Source organism: Mesoplodon mirus (assembly GCF_964341445.2).
Source record: "Mesoplodon mirus genome assembly, chromosome: 2".
NCBI classification, from domain to species: Eukaryota; Metazoa; Chordata; class Mammalia; order Artiodactyla; family Ziphiidae; genus Mesoplodon; species Mesoplodon mirus.
Window position 1 is genome coordinate 201740589 of NC_138977.1, and position 24490 is coordinate 201765078.

At 38.2% G+C, this 24490-nt stretch overlaps 1 protein-coding gene across 2 annotated transcripts; it reads left to right on the forward strand.

The window, feature by feature from the left end:
- Nucleotides 1-51: 51 nt before the first annotated feature.
- CUTC (cutC copper transporter) lies at nt 52-24268 on the forward strand. 2 transcript variants are annotated; one of them, XM_082635851.1, is made up of 9 exons: nt 52-223; nt 4137-4208; nt 7383-7442; nt 10885-11094; nt 11761-11796; nt 14214-14347; nt 19265-19292; nt 22456-22561; nt 23731-24268. In XM_082635851.1, the coding sequence occupies exons 1-9, from the start codon at nt 163-165 to the stop codon at nt 23843-23845; spliced, it is 822 nt and encodes a 273-aa protein (XP_082491977.1). In that variant the 5' UTR covers nt 52-162; the 3' UTR covers nt 23846-24268. The 2 variants fall into 2 exon arrangements, with proteins under 2 accessions (XP_082491977.1, XP_082491978.1); XM_082635852.1 differs by lacking the exon at nt 52-223 and adding an exon at nt 248-509.
- The last annotated feature ends 222 nt before the right edge of the window (nt 24269-24490 follow it).

The following is a 24490-nucleotide window of genomic DNA, read 5'->3' on the forward strand; positions in this document are numbered from 1 at the left end:
CCTGCGCTAGCTCCTGGGCTTTCGCGGGGGCTGCTGGGGCGTGGAAATCGGGGACGCGCTGGGGTGTGCGCAGCCGTGAGGACGCGCCTGTCTGCTTGCGCGCGCTGGAACCCGGACTCTTGAGTGGAAACCGAAGACGCAAGTGGGAGGAACGCGTGCAGCATGAAGAGGCAGGGAGCCTCGTCCGGGCGGAAGCGAGCGCGGATACCGTCCGGGAAGGCGGGTGCGGAAGGGGGCGGGGAGGGGGCGGTCGGCCAACTTCGCTCCGGGGTGAGGGCCGGGCCCGGCGGTGGTTCTGGCCAGGGGATTAATCGCGATATCCCTGGAAGTACTTGCTCCTGCTCCTCTCAGCAACCACCCCCCCCCCGCCCCCGTGCGGTATATTCTGTCATTCCGGCTTTAAACGTGTGGAAACCCGGGGGCTGGTGGCGAGAGTGGCCCGGCTCTGGAGCCAGATATGTGGGTTCGAATCCCGGCGCCACCACATCTCGTCGTGCGACCGTATTCAAGTTGGTTAACTTCTTCTCTCCGCCTCGCTTTTCCCTTCTCCACTGAGGATACCAGTACCCCCTCACGGCACCGCTGTGATGGTTCAGTGTCGAGCGCGGAGCTCAGTGCCAAACCTGTGGGGACCGCTTAATAACCTGTAGCTTCTGCGGCGGGGTCGAGGATTGCCCCTAAAGCCACACCCCTCCCAAGTGGCAGAGCTTAACTGCCCCAAGCCCGGAGTTCTTTCTAACGGGCCAGGGTGCGCTGGCATAGCGGGTGTTAGGGAATTTGGCACATCCGTCCTCCGTAAACTCTTGGTTTCTCCAAACTAGCAGTTCTCAAACTTTTTAATCTCAAGACCCCTTGGCCCTCTTAAAATTATTCAGACCCTCAAAGACCTTTTATTTATATAGGTTAAATCTATCGATATTGTCCACGTTAGAAATTAAAACAGGAATTAAAAAAATATTTATTAACTAGAAAAAAACATAAACCCATTACATGTTAACACAACATTTTTTATGAAAAAAAAATCACCATTTTCCTGAGCAAACAAAAAATAGTGAGAATAGTCCCAATGTTTTGTATTTTTGCAGATCTCTTTAACATCTGGCTAAATGGAATTCTCATACCTGCTTCTGCATTCAATCTGACAGGTCAAGTAGCCTCCCCAAAACTTCACTCCGCTTGTGAGAGAATGAGAGTGAAAAAGGCAAAGTCTCAGTATTACTATGAACATAATTTTCACTGTACGGACTCTGAAAGTGTGTTAGAGTGCCCTAGTCCAGAGTTAACTGGACTACCCCACTTTGAGAACTGCTGCTCCAAACAAATGTCCTCTTCTTTGATCCCTACAAGTAACTTCCTTTTTTAGGACAATTGCCTTACTCTTTTTTTAATTTTTATTTTATATTGGAGTAGAGTAGATTAACAGTGTTGTGTTAGTTTCAGGTGTACAGCAAAGTGATTCAGCTATACATTTTCCTGTATCCTTTTTCAAATTCTTTCCCATTTATGTTATTGCAGAGTATTGAGCAGAGTTCCCTGTGCACTACAGTAGGTCCTGTTGGTTATCTATCTATCTATTTATTTATTATCTTTTATTTTTTGCGGTACGCGGGCCTCTCACTGTTGTGGCCTCTCCCGTTGCGGAGTACAGGCTCCGGACGTGCAGGCTCAGCGGCCATGGCTCATGGGCCCAGCCGCTCCACGGCATGTGGGATCTTCCCGGTCCGGGGCACGAACCCGTGTCCCCGGCATTGGCAGTCAGACTCTCAACCACTGCGCCACCGGGGAAGCCCTGGTTATCTATTTTAAACATGGCAGTGTGTACATGTCAATCCCAAACTTCCAGTCTGTCCCTCCCCCCCCCATCCTTCTCCCCTGGTAAGTTTGTTCTGTAAGTGTGCATCCCCACCCTCTCCTGGCCAAGATTGAGCCACAAGATTTCGGGATCTTAGTTCCCCTACCAGGTAGTGAACCCGGGCCCTGGCAGTGAAAACGCGGAGTCCTAACCACTGGACCGCCAGGGAATTCCCACCAAGGTGTTTTCTTGTGTGAGGCAAATGGTACCTCTGCAGCACTGTTCAGTTAGATTGATCTGACAGCTGGTGTGGGTGGCTATCAGGAAACCCATGGAATTAATGCAGTGCTGTTGGTTAAGAGCACAGAGTGTCACTTAGCTCTTTCTGATAGTCTTCTCTTAAATAAATGAGGCAGTTACAGTTTGATGTTAGTGGACGACAGATTTTTGTTTTTCAAATTGAAAATTGATTTTAAAAAAACTATAAAAGCAACATCGGGTAGAAAAAAATCAAACAATATAGAAAGGTAAAAAGAAGAAAGTAAAAGTAATTTTAAATCTCACCACCTAGTACTAACAATTATCAGTAGGTGGTGAACATTCTTTTAGGCATTATTAAGTATGCATTCAGTAGTTTTAATTTTTTAAAACAGTATGTGCTTAACTTATAGAAAAAATTCAAAACTCTGTTTTATCACACTCTTTAGTGTAAATACATGAATTTTTATGAATTTATAAATATTCAGCCTTTAGTAAATCTTCGTGTGTCTATTGTGTACTGTGGTAGACAATGTCCTTACTGTGGGTAATAATAAAGATTTCTCACATAAAGACTTTACTTAGGAAGTTTAGGTTAAGTAAGAGTGATCAGACACCTATCTACATAAATAATAATATGAGAAAATAATGTATTAAAGAGATAGAGTTAGTGTTTTAAAGAGGAACATATAGTTTATGAAGAGTTATATGAGTTCAAAAAAGGGAGATACAATTTCCTACTTTGGGAGAGGAAATATCATGGAAATGTGATTTGACATGAACCTTGGAAGATTTTAGCATTCAAAGATAGAGCTGGAAGCACTGTGGATTGAGGAGATGGCATAACCAAGAGCAAGGATGGGGATCAGGGGGAACTTGAGGCATACAGAGGAAATAATGTATAGTTAATGAATGACAACTAGTACTTTTTGTATACTTAGTGGGTACTATACACTTTAAATGAATTATCTCATTTTATCCTCACTACTCTGAGGTAGGTACTAAAACCTATTCTGTTTTATAGAAAACTTAGGCTAAGTATTTGTCTAGAATCACACAAGTCAGTTGTCTGGTCAGGATTTGAGATCCATTCCTGCTCTTAAACATACATACCTTATGAAGAAGTTTAAACATATTCTGCAGTTGTTGAGAAGCATCGAAAGAATCTTGACCTGGAATGTGATGATGAGGTCTGTGTTTTAGGAAGATTAACTTGGCATTCAGTGTATATTTTTCTCAGTATAATTTCTTTTTTTTTAATTGAATTAATTTTTTTATACAGCAGGTTTTTATTAGTTATGTGTTTTTTTTTGGTGGTGGTACGCAGGCCTCTTACTGTTGTGGCCTCTCCCGTTGCGGAGCACAGGCTCCGGACGCGCAGGCTCAGCGGCCATGGCTCCCGGGCCCAGCCGCTCTGCGGCATGCGGGAATTTCCTGGACCGGGGCACGAACCCATGTCCCCTGCATTAGCAGGCGGACTCTCAACCACTGCGCCACCAGGGAAGCCCATTAGTTATGTTTTATACATATTGGTGTATACGTGTCAATCCGAATCTCCCAATTCATCCCACCACCACCCCAACCCCTGCCACTTCCCCCCTTGGTGTCCATATGTTTGTTCTCTACATCTGTGTCTCTGTTTCTGCCTTGCAAACCAGTTCATCTGTACCATTTTTCTAGGTTCCACATATATGCATTAATATATGATATTTGTTTTTCTGACTTACTTCACTCTGTTTGACAGTCTCTAGGTCCATCCACATCTCTACAAATGACCCAATTTCGTTCCTTTTTATGGCTGAATAATATTCCCTTATATATATGTACCACATCTTTATCCATTAGTCTGTCGATGGGCATTTCTCAATATTTCTTATACATATGTCTGTGTTTTTATTTTGCAGTCCAGAGACATCAATTTAACAATTAATATGGTATTTTATTGCATTCATGAGCCCTAGTGTACTTACATACTTACCTATTATTAGACATTTGGATTTTGGCAGCAAAATGTAAAATATTTGTGGTCACTTGGTCTGTATGGATAGTATCATCATGAAATTTCATTGTTCTCTGTATATTTTAGGAGCAGCAAATGGGTTTCTTATGGAGGTGTGTGTTGATTCAGTGGAGTCAGCTGTAAATGCAGAAAGAGGAGGTAAGAGAAATTAGAAAATCATGGCAATTGTCAGTCCTTTTAAAAGTCTGAAAATGAATCCTGTGAACTGACCTCAGGAACCTTTGTGTTCTCTAAGGATCCCAGTAATCCTTTTGAAAACAACCAACCAACTAGAAAACCTACTGATCATCTAGTCTTTCTTCCCCAGTAGGTTACATTTTGAGTCAGGTGTCTATAATAGTGCTTACTAACCAACTTTTTTTTTTTTTTGGTTGCGTTGGGTCTTCGTTGCTGCATGCGGGCTTTCTCTAGTTGCAGAGAGCAGGGGCTACTCTTCGTTGTGGTCCGTGGGCTTCTCATTGCGGTGGCTTCTCTTGTGGAGCACGGGCTCTAGGTGGGCAGGCTTCAGTAGTTGTGGCACATGGACTTAGTTGCTCCATGGTATGTGGGATCTTCCCAGACCAGGGATCTAACCTGTGTCCCCTGCATTTGCAGGCAGATCTTTAACCACTGCACCACCAGAGAAGCCCTAAATAACTTTTTAAAAATTGAACTTAGCAAAGATTTAATTTTTTTCAGCCCACTGATTTTAGAGATTTGATGCTTTTTTCATTGTGAGGACTTTTATCATAATCTTTTTTTTTTGAACATGATATATTTTACCTCATGGTTTCTTTTGCACCCTGAGCTTGCTTTAACAGGAAGCACAGGAATTCCCATCATTTCAGGATCAGAAAAAATTTTAAACTTTATATAGAAAATTTCAAACATATACAAAAGTAGAGAGAATAGTATAATGAATCACCAGGTACCCATCAGCTTTAATCATTTTCAGTATATGGCCAATCTTTCATTTATATTGGGGGTGAGCAAACTTTTTTGTTAAGAGCAAGACAGAATATATTTCTGACTTTGCTGGCCACATTTGGTCTCTGTCATATATTCTTCTTTGTTTTTTTAAAAAATCCTTTGAAAATGTAAAAACCATTCTCAGTTTGGCAATAAAAAAAGGATGAAGTACTGATCAAGCTACAACATAGATGAATCTTGAAATATTATTCTAAGTGGAAGAAAGCAGTCAAAAAATACCACATATTGTATGATTCGACTTATATGAAACATCCAGAATAGGCAATTTTTTTATAGACAAAATAGATTGGTGGTTGCCGAGGACTGAGGAGCATGGGGAGAAGGGAAAGTGACTGCTGAAGGGTGTGAGGTTTCTTTTTGGGGTGATGAAAATGTTCTAAAATTGGTGACAATGGTTGCAAAATTCTGTGAGCATACTAAAAACCATTGAATTATACACTGTAAAAGGGTGAATTGTATGATATGGGTCAGTTGTATGAAATGTATGTTTTTTAAAAATACACGAAAACAGGACTTCCCTGGTGGCAGTGGTTAAGAATCCACCTGCCAATGCAGGGGACATGGGTTCGAGCCCTGGTCCAGGAAGATGCCACATGCCACCGAGCAACTGAGCCCATGCGCCACAACTACTGAGCCTGCGCTCTAGAGCCCACGAGCCGTGACTACTGAGCCCACATGCCACAACTACTGAAGCCCACGTGCCTAGAGCCTATGCTCCACAAAAAGAGAAACCACCACAATGAGAAGCCCACGCACTGCAATGAAGTGTAGTCCCCACTCGACACAATTAGAGAAAGCCCGTGTGCAGCAAAGAAGACCCAACATGACCATAAATAAATAAAATTTTAAAAATACACAAAAACATGTTAAACTTGAATGCCATAACAAAAAGAAGCTTGTGAGCCTTTGGCCTGCAGACCATCACTTGCTGACCTCTGATCTATATTCCTACCTTCCCTCTCCCATCCCCAAATTATTTTGAGGCAAATCCCAGACATTATGTCATTTCATCTGCAGATATTTCAGTATCTCTAAAAGGTTTAAAAAAAAATAATAATAACCTTTAAAAATAATAATAATAACCCAAATATCAGTAACATCTTTTTAAAATAATATTTATTAATATTAATATTAATATCATCAAAAATACCCAGTTAGTTTTCAGCTTTCCCCAGTTGGCTCACACAGTTTTGTTTTGTTTTGTTTTACAGTTCTTTGAATCAAGATATAAACATAGTTTTTTGATATGTCTGTTTCAGTCTATGTTTCCCTTTTTTCTTTCTTTAATTCTTTCTTTTCTTTCCTTATAGTTTGTTGAAGAAACTGATTTTCATCTTTTATTTTTATTTTATTTATTTTATTTTTTTAAATTTATGTATTTATTTATTTATTTTTGGCTGCACTGGGTCTTCATGGCTGCACACGGGCTTTTCCCTAGTTGCAGTGAGCAGGGGCTACTCTTCGTTGCGGTGTGCAGGCTTCTTATTGCGGTGGCTTCTCTTGTTGCAGAGCACGGGCTCTAGGCATGTGGGCTTCAGTATTGTGGCACGTGGGCTTGGTAGTTGTGGCTCATGGGCTCTAGAGCACAAGCTCAGTAGTTGTGGTGCACAGGCTTAGTTGCTCCATGGCATGTGGGATCTTCCTGGACCAGGGCTCAAACCTGTGTCCCCTGCACTGGCAGGAGGATTCCCAACCACTGCGCCACAAGGGAAGTCCCGAGATTGCTTTTTTTTTTTTTTTTTTTTTTTTTTTGTGGTACGCGGGCCTGTCACTGTTGTGGCCTCTCCCGCTACAGAGCAGAGGCTCCGGAGGCGCAGGCTCAGCAGCCATGGCTCACGGGCCCAGCCGCTCCGCGGCATGTGGGATCTTCCCGGACCGGGGCACGAACCCATGTCCCCTGCATTGGCAGGCGGACTCTCTACCACTGCGCCACCAGGGAAGCCCCCAAAGTTGCTATTTTTTTAATCAATGAAGAGTCAGTGTTCCACTGTGGTCAATCCAGAAACTTCTTTATTGTAAATCACTTCCTTGTACATAGAGAAGCAACCCTATAATACAAAATTTTAAGAGACCTAGCTTAACTTGAATTAACTCTTAAATTTGTCAGTAACAATGTGGGTTGCAGAATATAGTTGGGTTTAAAAATAGAGTTTTACTCTAGTTTTATAATTTTATTTCTCTCAGTTTCTAAGACTCTGTTCTATATTTAGAAAAAAATGTTAAGTTTGCTGTTTAATAAGAGTTTATTTTGGACAATAACTTTTGAGCAATGCTTTTGAAATTTTTTCTTAATTTTTTTAATTAAAAAAATTATTATGCTTAGCAATGCTTTTCTTATTATAGGTGCTGATCGCATTGAATTATGTTCTGGCTTAGTGGAAGGAGGAACCACACCCAGCATGGGTAAGTGTCCATTTTTCGGATTTTCTCATAGGAGTTTATAGAGCCTGGAGACAATTGATAATCTATTTCATTGGGATCTTTTACTGAAGTTACTAACATGTTAACTATGCCATGGATATTGTATCAGTTAGAAATGTTTATGGTTGCAAATAAACTTGTCTATCACAGATGTGATCAAATAGATGTTTTTTTCCCTTATATATCATAAAGTTGAGATTAAGTTACTGTTAATATTGGTTCATATGCTCTGCAGTAATGTGAAGGACTGTGTTTTTTTTTTATCTTTCCATTCTGGCATCCTTGGTATACTGACTTTTGTCTTCATTTCACCCCTCTTAGTCTTTGTGTGTTGTCATACATTTTTCTTTTACATATGTTAAAAACCCCACACTGCATTGTTATTATTTTGTTTAAAGAGCCAGTTATCTTTTAAAGAGGCTGAAATAATAAGAAGACATCATATTTACCCATGTGTAATTAACCATTTCTGATGCTCTTCCTTTGTATAGATCTATATTTTCATCTGGTTTCATTTTCCTTCTGCCTGAAGTAATTCTTCTAACATTTTTTGTAGTACAATGTGCTGGTGATTTACTCTTTCAGCTTTTGTATATCTGAAAACACCTTTCCCCATTTTTTGAAAGATATTTTTGCTGGGTGTAGAATTCTAGGTTGACAGTTTTATTCTGCCAGGACTTTAAAGATGCTTCTCCACTGTCTTCTTGCTTGTATTGTTTCTGACAGGAAATCTGCCATCCAAACCTTTGTTCTTTTCTGTGTAATTTGTCTTTCTCTTGGTTGTTTTTTTTTTTTTTTTTTTTTTGCGGTACGCAGGCCCCTCACCGTTGTGGCCTCTCCCGTCGCGGAGCGCAGGCTCCGGACACGCAGGCTCAGCGGCCATGGCTCACGGATCCAGCCGCTCCGCGGCATGTGGGATCTTCCCGGACCGGGGCACAATCCTGTGTCCCCTGCATTGGCAGGCTGACTCTCAACCACTGTGCCACCAGGGAAGCCCTCTCTTGGTTACTTTTAAGATTTTGTTCTTTATTCTTGGTTTTGAACAATTTGATTATGATATACCTGAGTGTAGTTTTTTTCATGTTTCTTGGACATGTGCATTTATACTTTTCATCACATTTGGAAATTTTTCAGCATTTAATGTCCTCCACTCCCTCCTTCAAAGACTTCAACTAACTTACTTAAGGCTGCTTAAAGTTGTTCCACAGCTCACTGATGAACTACTCTTAAAAAAAAACTTTTTCTCTGTTTCATTTTCTATAGATCCTATTCCTTTGTTTTCAAGTTTACTGATCTTTTCTCTGCAATGTCTAATTGCTGTTAATCCCACCTAGTGTATTTTTCACCTCACACACTGTAGTTTTCATCCCTAGATATTTGAGATTGTTGTTATATCTCTCATGTCACTTTTTAGCTTTTTTGAACATATAGAATAAAGTTACAATAGCTATTTTAATGACTTGGCTGCTAATTCTAACATCTGTATCAGTTCTAGGTTGGTTTTGTTTGATTGATTTTCACCTAATGATGTATCTTGTTTTTCTACCTGATAATTTTTCATTGTATGTAAGACATTATGAATTTAACTTTGCTGGATACTGGATATTTTTGTATTCCTATAAATATTCTTGAGCAGTTAGGTATTGGAAACAGTTTGTTCATTTTGGATTGGGTTTTTAAAATTTGTTAAGTGGGTCTGGAATAGTGTTATTCCCCACTACTGAGGCAAGACTTTCTGTGTACTCTACCCAGTGCCCCATGAATCTTGAAATTTTCCTGTGTGGCTGGTGGGAACAGGCATTATTCCTGGCCTGGTGTGAATGACAGGCACTATTTCTTCTAATTCTTTTCAGTGGGTCTTTCTCTGGCTTTGTGTAGTTTCCTTGCGTGCATATGCCGATCGGTACTCAGCTGAATATTAGCGGGAAGGGGGGGTGTGGTTCTGTGCAGATCTCCAGGGTTCTCTTTCTCTCCTCCCTGCTATTCTCTGCTGTGAACTCTAGTCACTTGGTCTTCCTGGACTCTCAGCTTTGTCTCCTCAACTCAGAGAATTCTCTGGCCTCCGCCTGGGTTCCCCCTCCCTATGCTGTGGCCTGGAAAACTCTCAAGATGGTAATCTGGGTCATTCAGAGAGCTCACCTCATTTGTTTCCCATCTCTCAGGCAACATTATCCTTTGTTGCAAACCATTGTTTCGTATGTTTTGTCTGTTTTTTGGTTTTATGGGGGGAAGGGTAAATCCAGTTCCTGTTACTCTGTCTCGGTCAGAAGCCCAAGTCCCTATATGAAATTCTGACTCCTATATTTTACTCTGAGATGGATGATAGCGTTATTTAGTATAAAAGGTTTATATATGCAATGGGCTTTTGGACTCTTCTCTCTAAAATAAAGGAGGGCATTCCCTGGCCACTCTGTGAAATACCTAGAACATACCTGTTGTTTGAGTGCAGTCTGTTTTTTGCAACAGCAGTCATGTATGATTCATTACTTGGTGATGGGCATATTGCTATCCCATGCAGAATTGGGGTTCTTGTAGCAAGGAAAAAGACGTAAATTCACATTGGGTAAACACTAATGGTGCTTGCCACAGATCTTATACCATTGAGTGTTTCTGAACTAGCCACGAATTGTGTCAGATTTGGGTACTTTTATTCATAGATCTCCTCATAAAATCACAAATAAGTACAACTTCGCTCCCTTTTGCATATCTCTTATTTAAAAAAAAGGCTTTGGGGCTTCCCTGGTGGTGCAGTGGTTGAGAGTCCGCCTGCCGATGCAGAGGACGGGTTCGTGCCCCAGTCCGGGAAGATCCCACATGCCGCAGAGCAGCTGGCCCGTGAGCCATGGCCGCTGAGCCTGTGCGTCCAGAGCCTGTGCTCCGCAACGGGAGAGGCCACAACAGTGAGAGGCCCGTGTACTGCAAAAAGAAAAAAAAAGGCTTTGCTAAATACCGTTTTCCATTAAGGAATCATAAACTTTAGAACTATGTAACCACCTCTATAGTAGGTTTTAAATAGAGCTGTAATCATTATGAAGGAGAAACTGGATCTTAGGGAATACACTGGCAGAACATGGAGCCTGGTAGTTATTACACTTTCAAGTGTCACATTCCAGTAAAAGAATTTAGTTGAGTCAACTGACAAGTGCTTTTAAAATGTAGTAACTTCCTTCTATTTTCTAAATTGCTTTTTTATTTACCCTTGATTTTCTTATTACGTAACTTCTACTATATGTACGTTTTTCTACTCAGTGTCTCCTTTTTCCTTTAGATCCATCTTTCTATGGTTTATTCCATCAACTCTTCCATTTCTTGTAGAAGTGATACACCAGAGCAAATGTAAAAGACCAGTACAGTAATATTTTATTGACTTCCTTGAGCTTTTAGCTCACATTTGAATTTTAATTAGTCTGCTTTATTCTTATAGGTGTCCTTCAAGTAGTGAAGCAGTATGTCCAGATACCAGTTTTTGTGATGATTCGGCCACGTGGAGGTGATTTTTTATATTCAGACCGTGAAGTTGAGGTGATGAAGGCTGACATTCGTCTTGCCAAGCTTTATGGTGCTGATGGTTTGGTATTTGGGGCACTGACTGAAGATGGACACATTGACAAAGAACTGTGCATGTCCCTTGTGGGTAAGAATTTGTATCTGAGACCAAAAAGCCTCTAATGATGATTGCATTGAATACTCCCAATATAGAAAAACGCAATCACAAAACTGACTTTTCATTCACACCTGCAGACACTTATACTAACCTATTTTAAACACTAGCTATTTAGGTGTTTTGGGTAGAGACTATGTGTGACATAGCCCTCCTGACTCTCTCAGTTACTATCAATTGGGTTCTGCTACTGTTCCTTTAGGGTTTAAGGGAAATTTACCTTGATTCCTTTAATCACAGCACCAAAAAGTTGAAAAGCTATTACAGTTGGTGAGGATGGGGAGATGTAGAGAGGACAGAAGCAAACTACTTATATTACTAGGCCAGAGTATTTCTTGAAGATTTTCAGAAGGGTAAGTAATAGATGTAATGCTACCCTTATAGTTGCCAAATCATATAGTTTTTATTTGGTGCCTCTTAAGAAGTGGATGACTATTTTTTTTTTAAATGAAAATCAGAGATTAATGGAAACATAGGACTTTTGGATTTGGAAGGTTGCCATTTTTTTATTATTTTAGTCCAGTGTCTTCGCTTAAGAGAAGAAAGTATTAAAAAGTTCATTCTAACATGGAGAATTCTGTAAATAGTGATCAGTGATGATCTTTTCATTCATGTTGTCATGTGATTTTCTTTATATAGCTATTTGTCGTCCTCTGCCAGTCACTTTCCACCGAGGTGAGTCATTTCCATTTTAGAAGTTCTGTTGAACGGTGTCAGTTTTCTCATTTCACCAAATGCCACAACCTTTTTTCTGGAACACAGTTGTATAGTGTCATTACAGTGTTACCAATTGGTTTTTTTATACTGGTCATGGGACTAACAGTTGTAAATTTAGAGATGCACAATTTCTAGAAAATATGAAGCCTTAGTTATGAGAAGTTGTTAAAAGCAGAAGGTGGTGGTGGTGGCATATAATAGAGGGAGAGAGTAAGCATCGCCTACAAGTGCATGTGCTTGTCACAGCTTTCCAAGCAAGAATCCTGAGATTCATTTTTATTAGTTTGCCTCAGGTCATGTGCAGTCTCAAAAAGGATAAATCACTGTGGCCAATGAAAGGAAATGTGCTACTTGGCTTAAGCCAGATAAGATCATTCTGGAGCTAGGAGTGAGGTCAGCTTTCCCAGATGAATATAAGATTCATGGGCAGAGAGGGGGTGGGTATCTGATGAAGAATTGGGTACTATTAGGAAGAGGAAAGAAATAGGTGCTGGATAATCAATGAACAAATGTTCACTATAGTGCACAAAATTATTGTACATTATTGATAGCTTGTCTGCATCAGAATGATTTCTAAAAAGTATCTGGTAATTTTATATGAAAATACTTCTTATCTCTAAATCAGGCAGTTACAATTTCCATACATTTTTGCCTAACATTGGTAAAATGGAGGAACAGGTGTGAATTTTGCCTTCAGAGGCACTGCCATTGCACATGAAAAGAAAGAAGTCTTCAGGTTTTTTTTTTATTTGATGATATGCATGAGAAATTATTGAATTTTTTTTGTCCTTTTGAGTAAGCATCCAGAGATCAGGATGAGAGTGGACACTAGGATTTGCATCCATTTATAGAAATTAGGTATATAGCATTTGTAATCCTTGTTTCTTTATGAAATGAGTAACACCAGAAAACTTCCTTGACTTGCTGTTTAGCAAAGCTTCTCATAAACTAGCAATAACTAAAAGATGTTAGATCGCTTAAAAGTCAGAACTTTGAAGCTAGCCAAAAAAAAAGAGAAGTTTTAAAATATGAGGTAATTTAAATTAGTAAACATTTATCTGAAAAATATATAGTTTAAAATTTGATATGCTAAATAATTCAAAATAAACCCACCGAAGCAGCCGCAGAGCACAGGGAGATCAGCTCGGTGCTTTGTGACCGCCTGGAGGGGTGGGATGGGGAGGGTGGGAGGGAGGGAGATGCATGAGGGAAGGGATGTGGGAACAGATGTATATGTATGACTGATTCACTTTGTTATAAAGCAGAAACTAATAAAACAAACAAACAAACAAAATAAACCCACCATATAGAATATATTTTTCTGTTCTTAAACTAAGAAAATCATTTCAAAGTTTTTGTCTTTTCCTTCAATAAATTTAGCAAAAATATTTCCATGTTTTTTTATTGTTATATTGTCCTGTATTCCACATTTTTTTCACTCATGTATTTAATATTATGACAGTGTAATCACTAAGAAGTTACTGCCACCAAAAAAGGAAAATCCTCTGTGTTACATTTAGCTGCCTACATACACTAAAGGGTGAAAGGAAGGGGTCTACCACCTAATCCACCATAGATTAGCACTTGCGTACCATGTAGCAGTGCTGAGAACCAAAGCAGAAGTAGTTTTCTTTGGGGTTCCTAGTGCCAGTTTCCTCAGTGAGGAGGAGAGAAGTCTCTTAGAAAGTAGGATGGAACTGAAACCTCATATAGTCTGTTCTAAACAACTATCCTTATACTATGAGTCTTGAGTACATGGGATAAATGGATTAGAATAAAATATTAGTCAATAATGAGAATGTGACCCAAGGCTTTTTCTAGAACTGGTGAGTGTAATGTTTTCATTCTGTTTGTTTGAACCCTTAGAGCAGACTCCCAAATTTGAGTCACTTGCCTGTTACGTTTACAATTTTACCATATCCAAGGGCTGCTTGTGCAAATTTATTTAATAATTTTCTTAAAATCTTAAGTAAATTTATTTTAAAGAGAAACTTTATAACTAATGAAAATTGGAAACTTTTCACTTCTAATCTGCCTTTAAATAAATGCATCTGTTCAAATGCGTACCATCTAAAATGATCCTGCCTACCACTGGTGGCATGCTGACTGTGGTATGCTGGTAAACTGGTTCTCAGGGAAAAAGAGCCCTGATTTGTAGCATTTGTTGATTTCTGTGGTTTTGTACTTTCACCTTGACTAATTTCAGCTGCCAATGGATTGACAGTCATGCTTGCAAAATTCCTGAATATTTAACAACTGACTCTTGCAAGCCAGGACAAGCTAGGTCCAGCATACCACTGTGTGTATACTACATTTTGGAAAGCACTGTATTAGAGATATCTGTTCAAAATTCATGTCAGTTTTATTTATTTCAGCCTTTGACATGGTTCATGATCCAATGGCAGCTCTAGAGACCCTCTTAACTTTGGGATTTGAAAGAGTATTAACCAGTGGATGCGACAGTTCCGCACTAGAAGGACTACCCCTAATAAAGCGACTCATAGATCAGGTACACACAATTTCCTTCCTTTCTTCCTGAGACTCTGTTGTGGTTACTTCTGATATTCTGCTGTTCAGCGAGGTTGTGAAACTACGTATTACTGACTGTGGTTACTCCATAGCAAGCAGGAAATAACATATTCTTTAATTTTTATTTCTTTCACATGAGCATTTTTAGTAGCCAAGGCTCTTAAGATCAAATTATAGACAATGCCTAAATAACTGATCTAATTTGGATAACCACAGCAAATTTTACCTTTCTTCTGCCATCAGCGTTGCATAGTTTAAGCCCTATCTTCTTACTGTCAACCTATGTATACTCAGGGGTTCCCACATAAAATTTGAGAAAATTATCATTTCGAGGTGAATTCTAAAACTAAAACTGGGACTTCCCTTGTGGTCCAGTGATTAACAAGACTCCACGCTTCCACTGCAGGGGGCACAGGTTTGATCCCTGGTGGGGGAACTAAGATCCTGCATGCCAGATGGCACGGCCAAAAAAAAAAAAAAACTAAAACTGTATCCTTCTCTCATTTCTCCCCAACTACCAAGATAGGAAGGAAATACATTTTTCTCTTACATGATTTCCTCTTGTGAGTTCGCATCATTTGTAGAACAGTCAGAAGATGGCTTTGTAATTGTGGTATGTCTGTTTTTCTGACACCAGTCCAGAGGCATTCTAAGTTAGTGAGTGTGGACTTTGAGATGAGAATGTTCTGGATTTGAGACAGTTTTCACAGTTGCTGTATAATGTTGAGTAGATTACTAGTGTTTAAGCCTCTGTTTCCTTGTGTGAAATTGAGATAAGTTTAATATCTCCTATATAGGGTTGCTCTGAGGATTGGTAGAGATCAGGTAGGATTGGTAGAGATAAGAGATAATATAAGAAATAAGAAAGGCTCTTGGTAAGAGCCTTAGCAGAGTGCTTGATATGTATTAGATTTTAATACATGTTAGTGTCTGTAATTATTATTACTGCTATTATTAATAATATTATTTAGTGTTTTTGTGTAGACATCTGCTTATGTTTACTTTTCTGTAACCATGAAAATAATTTTCAGAAATTTCACCTGAGGATCAGATAAATTTTTCTAGACTGGAACTTACTGGTTTTATAAATATTTATTAAGTATATATTAAGGTGCAGGGCATTTGCACTATGGTGGTGACCAAGGGGTGCCTGCGCACGCACGCATGTGTGTGTGTGTAGTCACTGCCCTTACAAACTAGTGCACAACAGGCACTTTTAATAGAGTACTATATAAAAAAAGAGTGCTGTGGGAGCACATTGGAGAGGAATTAACCCGAGATTTGAGGGATTGGGATTATCAGTAGTTAGCTTCCCAGAAGAAAAGAAATCCACACTGCAATGTCTTACTCATTTGAAGGATGATTAGGAGCCATCAATGTAAAAGGGAATAGGGAGAGGGAGAGTGGGGTTGGGGGGGATGTAGACAAAACAGTATATGCAAAGGCCTAGAAACAAAAGTGAAAATTTATTAAGATATTGAAGAATGACTATAATGTTCAATGTGAAGAGAAGAATACTGTCCAGAGCCTTGAAAACTATTTAAGAGTTTGTATTTTATCCTTGGTGCACTGGGGAAGCCCAAAGGATTTTAAAATAGAAGGATTGATGAGTCAGGTTTCCATTTTAAAATGGCTACTCAGTATGGAGTAGAGAATAACTGTTGTAGTCATATATTGCATTTCAAAATATTTGTGTGTGTGTGTATGTGTGTGTGAGAGAGAGAGAGAGAGAGAGAGAGATTTGTAGTTTAATCACTGGTTGGCAGGAAGAGCTGGGTTAAATATGCTTATACACTAACTTTACTTTTTTTAAGTAAAAATTATATGTATATATAACAGGTGTACAACATGATGTTTTGATGTACATATACAGAATGAAATGGTTACAGTCAAGATCATATTCATCTGTTCATATAGTTAACTTGTGTGGTGTGTGTGTGTGTGTGGTGAAAGTACCTGAAATCTACTCTCTTAGCAAATTTTTAGTATTCAGTACAGTTTTATTGACTATAGTCATCATGCTATACATTTGATCTATAGATGTACTCATCCTACATAGCAACTTTGTATCCTTTTACCAACATTTTACCAACATTACCCATTTCCTTCACCTCCTCATCCCTGGTAACCACCATTCTATTCTCTGCTTCTGTGTATTTTACTTTTTTAGATCCCACATAGAAGTGAGATCATGCTAACTTTACTTCTTGAAGCAGTTACTTAGTAGTACAATATACTGGTTAAAGCATAGGATTTGGGATTAGAAAGGTCTATGTTTAAATCCTGGTTTTGCCACTTATTAACAGTGACCTTGGGCAGTTTACCTAACCATCCTAAACTTCAGTTTCCTTACCTACAAAGTTAGCATAATAATAGTGCCTACCTCCTAGAATAGTTGTGGATTACTTCAGCACAAGGTCTGACACTTAGCAACTGCTCTGTATTGGTAAATCACTTTGATAGCCTCAGGTAAGCATATACTTCTAAATAATCTTTCATGGAAGGCCAAAAAAAAAAAAGTGATAGAATTCATCCCGTTAAACATTTGTCCATGTTTTAGAAAGCTTTCAGTTGGAAGAAACAGTTACAGTAAATATGACTTTTTTGCTCCTAAACTCATTTCAGCGTTCTAGATAGTAAATATTTAGTTTTGTGGGTATTTTGCTGTAGTCTGTTTGAGGATACTAAACAGCCTTGTTTCACTTATTTCTCTGACAATTATTAAATTTTATGAAATAGCCCCCTCTCCCTTTTACTCTCTATTTCATTTCCTTGCTTTATTTTTTTTTCATTGTATGTTTAAATATTTATATTTTATAAATATACCTATCTGTTGTCTGTTTTCGTTGAACATGAAAGCCCCATGAGAATAGGAACTTTCTCTTGCTCATGATGTCAAGGAGGAAAAACTTTTTCTTTACCCTCTTTAAAAAAAAAAAAGTGAACCCTCCTAGGTTCAGTATTAGAGATCCTGCAAAGTAAACTGACAAAAGATAGATTTGCAAGAAAACAAGATTGTAATCACGTGTGTATGTATGTATGGGAGTTCACAAAGAAATGTGACTCAAAGAGGTGCTTAGAATTTGGGGCTTATATACCATCTTCTAAGAGTTGAAGGAGGGGGAAGAGAGCACTTAGGGACTTAGAAGTGGAAGGAGAAAGGGCCCTTATGGGAAAACAAATGACTTCTTGGAAAGATTATTGTATCCTTAGAAGAATAGATGGGAGATAGGATAGTTTTATGATATTGTCTGTCTGGGTGTGGTGCTGATGAGCTGCTTCCAGTGAGGGGATTTATGACAGTTGAGTTCTTTTTCAGTTCTTTTGGGAGGCTCTGCTTTTAGGCAGATAAGGAATTTCAGCCTTTAGCTCAAAATAATTTTTATGCCACAGTGGCATATTTTGGACCCCTTCAGTCACAGTATTCTCCATACCTACAACAGTGTCTGGTATACGGTAGGCACTTAATAAATATTTGTTGGATGGATGGAGGAGTGAGTAAAGTGACATTTGATAAACACTTTCATGATAGAGCAATTTGATCAGGGTATTATTCTGCAAGTTAGTGAGCTTGTTATAACATTATATGTTATTTTTATTCTGTCATTATTACCTACCTGCCACTAGAGTTTCCACTGAGTATGCATTTGTAAAAAGGTGATTTCCTTTTGACTTTCAGTGATACTGGGTGTATCCCCGAAATTTATTTAGGAAATGGGATGAAAATTAGAATAAAAGTAAGGAAATTTCAACACCTATTATCAGAAATTAAATCAATTCATATAGTTCAGTTTTATTACTTAATATTCAATAAAATGGACCTATGGTTTTGTTTAATTGGTATAATAAGCTAGGGAATTTAGTTGAGGACACATGATTTGAACAGATATTTTTTCTAGTAATTTACGATTATGCTGTCCTCTTTCTTTTCTGCTGAAATCTTACTTAAATTCAACTACTTCCATTCCATCGCATGCCAAGAACTCAGAATTAGTGTTATTTTTCAGTAGTGGCTTTTCTTTTCTTTTTTTTTTTTTTTGCGGTATGTGGGCCTCTCACTGTTGTGGCCTCTCCCATTGCGGAGCACAGGCTCCGGATGCGCAGGCTCAGCGGCCATGGCTCACGGGCCCAGCCGCTCCGCGGCATGTGGGATCTTCCCGGACCGGGGCACAAACCCGCGTCCCCTGCATCGGCAGGTAGACTCTCAACCACTGCGCCACCAGGGAAGCCCTCTTTGTTTCTTTTTTAAAACATTTATTTTATTTATTATTTTTGGCTCTGTTGGGTTTTCGTTGCTGCGCGCACGCTTTCTCTAGCTGCGGTGAGCGGGAGCTACTCTTCGTTGTGGTGGGGAGGCTTCTCATTGCGGTGGCTTCTCTTGTTGCAGAGCATGGGCTCTAGGCATGCAGGCTTCAGTAGTTGTGGCACATGGGCTCAGTAGTTGTGGCTCGTGGGCTCTAGACCACAGGCTCAGTAGTTGTGGTGCATGGCCTTAGTTGCTCCACAGCATGTGGGATCCTCCCAGACCAGGGCTCAAACCCGTGTCCCCTGCATTGGCAGGTGGATTCTCAACCACTGCACCACCAGGGGAGCCTCTAGTAATGGGTTTTCTTAAGGTGGTGTGATTATTTAGTTTTTATATTTTATTCTCCTATTCTTTGTGTTTGTAACAGTACAAGTCTTTAAAGCAATACAATAAAATAACCTTTCTGGGTAGAAGGAGTTACTACCCTGAACATTTTACTTACCCAAGATCCCAAAGAAACAGAAAGGTCTATTGAAAATTAGATACTAGTAGTAACTTAATAAATTTAATATAGTTATGTTTCTGTTTTGCTGCCTTATTATCCCATGTAAGAGAAGGATATTAAAATTGTTTATTTTTTTCTTTTTTCAGGCAAAAGGCAGGATTGTGGTAATGCCAGGTATTTATTTATCTATCTGTTTACTAGTGTAACACTATAGTGAGAAAGAGCAAAAGAGGCAGGACAGTATGGGGGGTAGTATTAGTCCATGGTGTTGGGAAAGAATATATAATTTGATTAAAATGTTTAAGATTGGGGGATCTGTGCTACAATTTAAAACTTTATATGAGGAACACTCTAGTAGGGTTTCGCTCAGAGAAGAGCAAATAAGGATTGGGGTTTCTCCATGTTTGCTTTCCCAAAGTATACAATTTTGTGAATGTAGATGTTCATTTCTGGTGAGGCACACCAAGTTTGATGCTGCTACGCTGCATTAGGGCCAAATGTCCTAGTTGTTGACAAGGTATAAGCAAACATAGGTAATATCCCTGGATAATGTAATACTCAGTTTCTGAAAATCTTTGATTACGAAATTCTTCCTTGTAGTCAGAACAGTTGGATCACATACTCCTAATGATAACTCTAAGATCAATGAAGTACATAATGGCTCATTAGAAGTCAACAGTTTTTAAAGAATTAGATAAGATGACCTAGATCCAGAATGAGATGAATATAAAGACAATCTTAATTTTTTCTTATTAAATTTCTCGAAAGTATAAAAAAGAAAACAGCATTATGAATACTCATGTACTCAATTTCTAGATTTAACATTTTGTCGCATTTGTTTCATGTTTTTTTTATCCTGAGGTATTTTAAAATTAAATTAAAGGCATTATGACATTTTCTCTTTATACGTCTCTAAAAAAATAAGGGTATTTTACTCTAACCGCAATACCATTATCACATCTATCAAAATAAACACTAAATCCCTAATACCATTTAATACTCAGCCAATGCCCTCCTTTCTCTTATTATACGCAGAATGTTTTTTATAGCTGATATGTTCAAACCAGGATCCAATCAAGGAACAAGTATTGTACTTGGTTTTTATCTTTCTTAATATCTTTTAATATAGAAGTTTTCCTTTTCTTCTTCTGCTTTAAAAAAAATGACATTTAAAAAGTTTGAACTACTTACCCCGTAAAATGTCCTAATTTCTGGATTTATCAGATTGTTTCCTTTTGATATTGTTTAGCATGGATTTCCTAGACTAGCCTCTGTATTTTCCTATAAACTGCTTGTTTAGATTCTGGTTAAAAATTTTTGGTAGGAATACTTCATGGATAATTCTGAATACTTCATATTTCATCACATCAGAAGGCATACAATGTCTGGTTGTCTTAATACCAATGATGCCAAGACTGACCAGAGGTCAAAATGGTGATAGTGAGATATAGCCCAACTTTTAAAAAGAAGCCAAACAGATGGATAGTGTCAGAAATTTAGGAAAGCTTTGACTTGTAGCAAGTTCCTGAAACATGAGCAAACAGAAAGCATATATTATTTGTTACGTTGAGACCCTTAGTAGATGAATCAGGGAATGTTAAAGAAACTTAATTGAGTCTGATGCATTTCCATTTAAGACTAAATATATTTATACTTGACAACTAATACTCAGACTTACAGACAGTTGTTAACGTAAGATTGCCTTTGCTTTATTTGTAATTATTAAGTTATGTGCTATGTGCAAGGCACTACTTGGGATACAGAGTTACACAAGAAACTACTTCCTCAAGAGGCTTACAGTCTTAGGTAAGAAGATGTTATATCCAAAAATATTTGTGATTATTTAACAAACCTTACCAAGAAAATGCTAATTATATGACAGGTTCTGTGGTAGGTGTAAAACACAGAAATGTATATGAAGTAATCCTTCTACTTGAGGAGCTCACCAAATAGATCTATAAACAAATTATAACAATTTCATGTAAGTAATTACCAGCAAGTAAAAATTCCTGGGTAAGTCAACCTGAATGCCTAATGAGTGTCCATCATTGGGAAATATAAAGATAACTAGAACTTAGTAACTCCCCTCTAGGGACTTTCATAATGAAGTTTACAATATAGTTTAGGCTCCAGTTTCCTTATCTTTATAAAGAGAGGATATTGAGCTAGCTGTTCTTTCAAGTCCCACCTGTTAGTCTGTGTTTGGAAAATGTATTACTTATGTTCTGATAACTGAGCAGTGGCCAGATATTTTGTTACTTATTAGAAGGAAATAATGTACTTGTCTTTTAATCCTTACAAGTTTGTGAAGTAGGCAATACTATCCCTCTTTGGTGAAAAAAATTGAGGCTCAGTGGATTTAAGTAATTTATCTAAGATCACATAGCTGTGAAGGGCCACAGTGGTAAAGCCAGGATTCCAATCTAAATCTGACTTCTCAGTCTGTTCTTTCTGCTTCTTAGGGCTCAGTGATATTACTGTACCACCAAGAAAAAGTTAATGAGTCTGAAAGAGTGTGTAAGTCAAGTTATTTTAGTAGCTTGAATAGCTTGAGATAAAAAGTACATATTTTAACAGTCATTTAAAAATATGTATTGAATACGTCCTATATATTAGGAGAGAATGATATAAAGATGAATAAGCTGATTTTATATTTATAATCTGGTATCAGTTCAGAATATTATTCTTTATATACAGACATTTAAGAGATTGTTCATTAAAACAAATGAGTCATAAAATACTTGATTGTGCAGTTTTAATAAAGTAGAATCAAATTCTTCTGTAAAATGAAACAAAAAGTTGATATTATAATAAATAAGCTGTATAACACCTTGCATTATTCCCATTTCCAGTGAGATCTATGTGTTTATCAAATGCTGGGCCAGAGAAAGAACCTTGGAGGTTTTCTCTTTGAGATACATTTCTGAGGCTTTGCTTTTGTGACTTCTTCCTCAAGTCTATCTTACCTTTCACTTCAATTTGATTTTGCTTTAATTGAGGGGAAGCAGGGTTAGAGCACTCAGTGATTTTCCTTTCCCTAGAGTAATCTTTATAGATTTAAAATCAGTAACGTACAGCACTGTTATATAAACCAGTGGGCATGTCAAATTCTGTCATAAAGGTTCTTTGACCTTATCTTTTGTTCTTCAGAGTCTGTAGTCTTGCCTTTTCATCATTTTTTTTCTAAATTCATTCTAGCTGAGTAAAGAGAGAATAATTCTCAAATCAATGAGAAATTTCAGTATGGAGGTTCCAGGTAGAGTTGGCAGTCATATTATTCATTAAATCTTATATGAAAATATATTCTATTTAATATATTACTTATTCTTTCCAACAGGGGGTGGCATAACAGACAGAAATCTACAAAGGATCCTTGAGGGTTCAGGTGCTACAGAATTCCACTGTTCCGCTCGGTTGGCTAGAGATTCAGGAATGAAGTTTCGGTAAAAATATATTCTTTGACTCCTGCAAAAATGAATGCAGTTAATCTTTACTTCCCCAAACAGGAAAACCTTAGTTGATGGCATGATTAATGAATGGAATGTTGTGATTAGTATGTAAGTATTACAGTCATTTTTGAAGTTTTTTAACTGCAGAGTGGTTCTTTTTCTGCCTTAAATAAGCAGGCTCTTCTGAACACAGGCTAACCTTCAAAGCCTTAAGGCACGGGCTTGCCTAGTGGCGCAATGGTTGAGAGTCCGCCTGCCGATGCAGGGGACACGGGTTCGTGCCCTGGTCTAGGAAGATCCCACATGCCGCGGAGCAGCTGGACCCGTGAGCCATGGCCACTGAGCCTGCACGTCCGGAGCCTGTGCTCTGCAACGGGAGAGGCCGCAACAGTGAGAGGCCCGCGTAATGCAAAAAAAAAAAAAAAAAGCCTTAAGGCATTGCTGAACTTAGACCAGTTAATAATAAATTCTAATTCAGCAGCTAAACTTCAAATGAATCAGATATGTATGTGTGGCCATTCACCTGTGATTTCCTTTAGCAAAGTTAATAACTATCATATAAGGATGGAAGAGCCGTAGTCATTTTTATCTTTCCTACTGTTAATACTTAAGTCTTTCCTCACCTTTGCTATTTTCAGTTATTTTATTTTTATTTTTTAATTTCTTAAAATTTTATTGTTTTTGGCCACGCCACACAGCTTGTGGGGTCTTAGTTCCCCCAACCAGGGATTGAACCTGCACCCTTGGCAGTGAAAGTATGGAGTCCTAACCACTGGACTGCCAGGGAATTCCCTATTTTCAGTTATTTGGAAATTATATCACTATTAAGGAATTTAAACTATTATGTTTTTTTTTATTATACTTGAGAGACTCCTATATTTAATAGTTAATTGTTGATTATTTCTAAGTTGGAAAAAATGAAATGTAAAAGAAGCAAGAGCCTTAGAATTTACAACTCCAGATATAAAATCAAGTGTACTATCTGATAGATTTAGATACTAAATGTTTCAAGTAATTAATAAAAATTATGAAATATAGTAGTTCAGGGTCCTTGACCTAACTTTGTTCTTGAGCCATGAAATTGCCTATAAAATGAAGTGCCAGTAGGAGAGCTCATTTAACAACTTATGTAATTATCTGTTCCTTTATTACTTCTATTGCAGAAATTCCTCTGTTGCTATGGGAGCCTCTCTTTCTAGATCAGAATATTCTCTAAAGGTAACAGATGTGACCCAAGTAAGGACTTTGAATGCTATTGCAAAGAATATTCTGGTTTAGCCACACCTCTCTGAGAGAGATGGATATCACTGGACAAAGGTAGAAGAATAGTCTACAGTTCTCTATGACGCAGCTTTAACCTTCTCTGGCCAGGACAGTCACAGTCTTTGTTTTAAGTCTTACATTACCATGGAGAATGTTTCCAAGAAGAAAAAGAACTTGAAACAGAATGCAGTCATTTCCTTTGCTTAATCTTGTCGACCATCTCCATCATCATGGTTAAATCTGGCCTAGGCTTCTTCCACAAGTGGAGGCTTAGTCTGTTTTCAGTGGAATTAACTGATGAGCTGGGAAAATTCAACTGCAAGGTGGGAAAATTCAACTGCAAAGTATGAAAATTCAACTCAGATGTGACTTCATGGTCAACTCAGTAGCAGTATTTCGCCTTTTCATTTGTAAAATAAAAATTGCCATTCTATTATGGTAGAGTCTCTTACTTATCTGTAGCCAAGTATTAAAGGGAGGATTTTTTTTTAATTTTATTTTCTCTTTTTATTATGTACTTTTTTGGATCCTGGGCAGGATGCTAAGGATATAGAGTAAATGGTATAGCATAAAAATTCCTAGACTTGGGAAGTAGGATATAAAAGTTCCCAGACTTAGAAAGGCAGAAGTGATCTCTGTTGTTCATCAGGTTACTTCTAC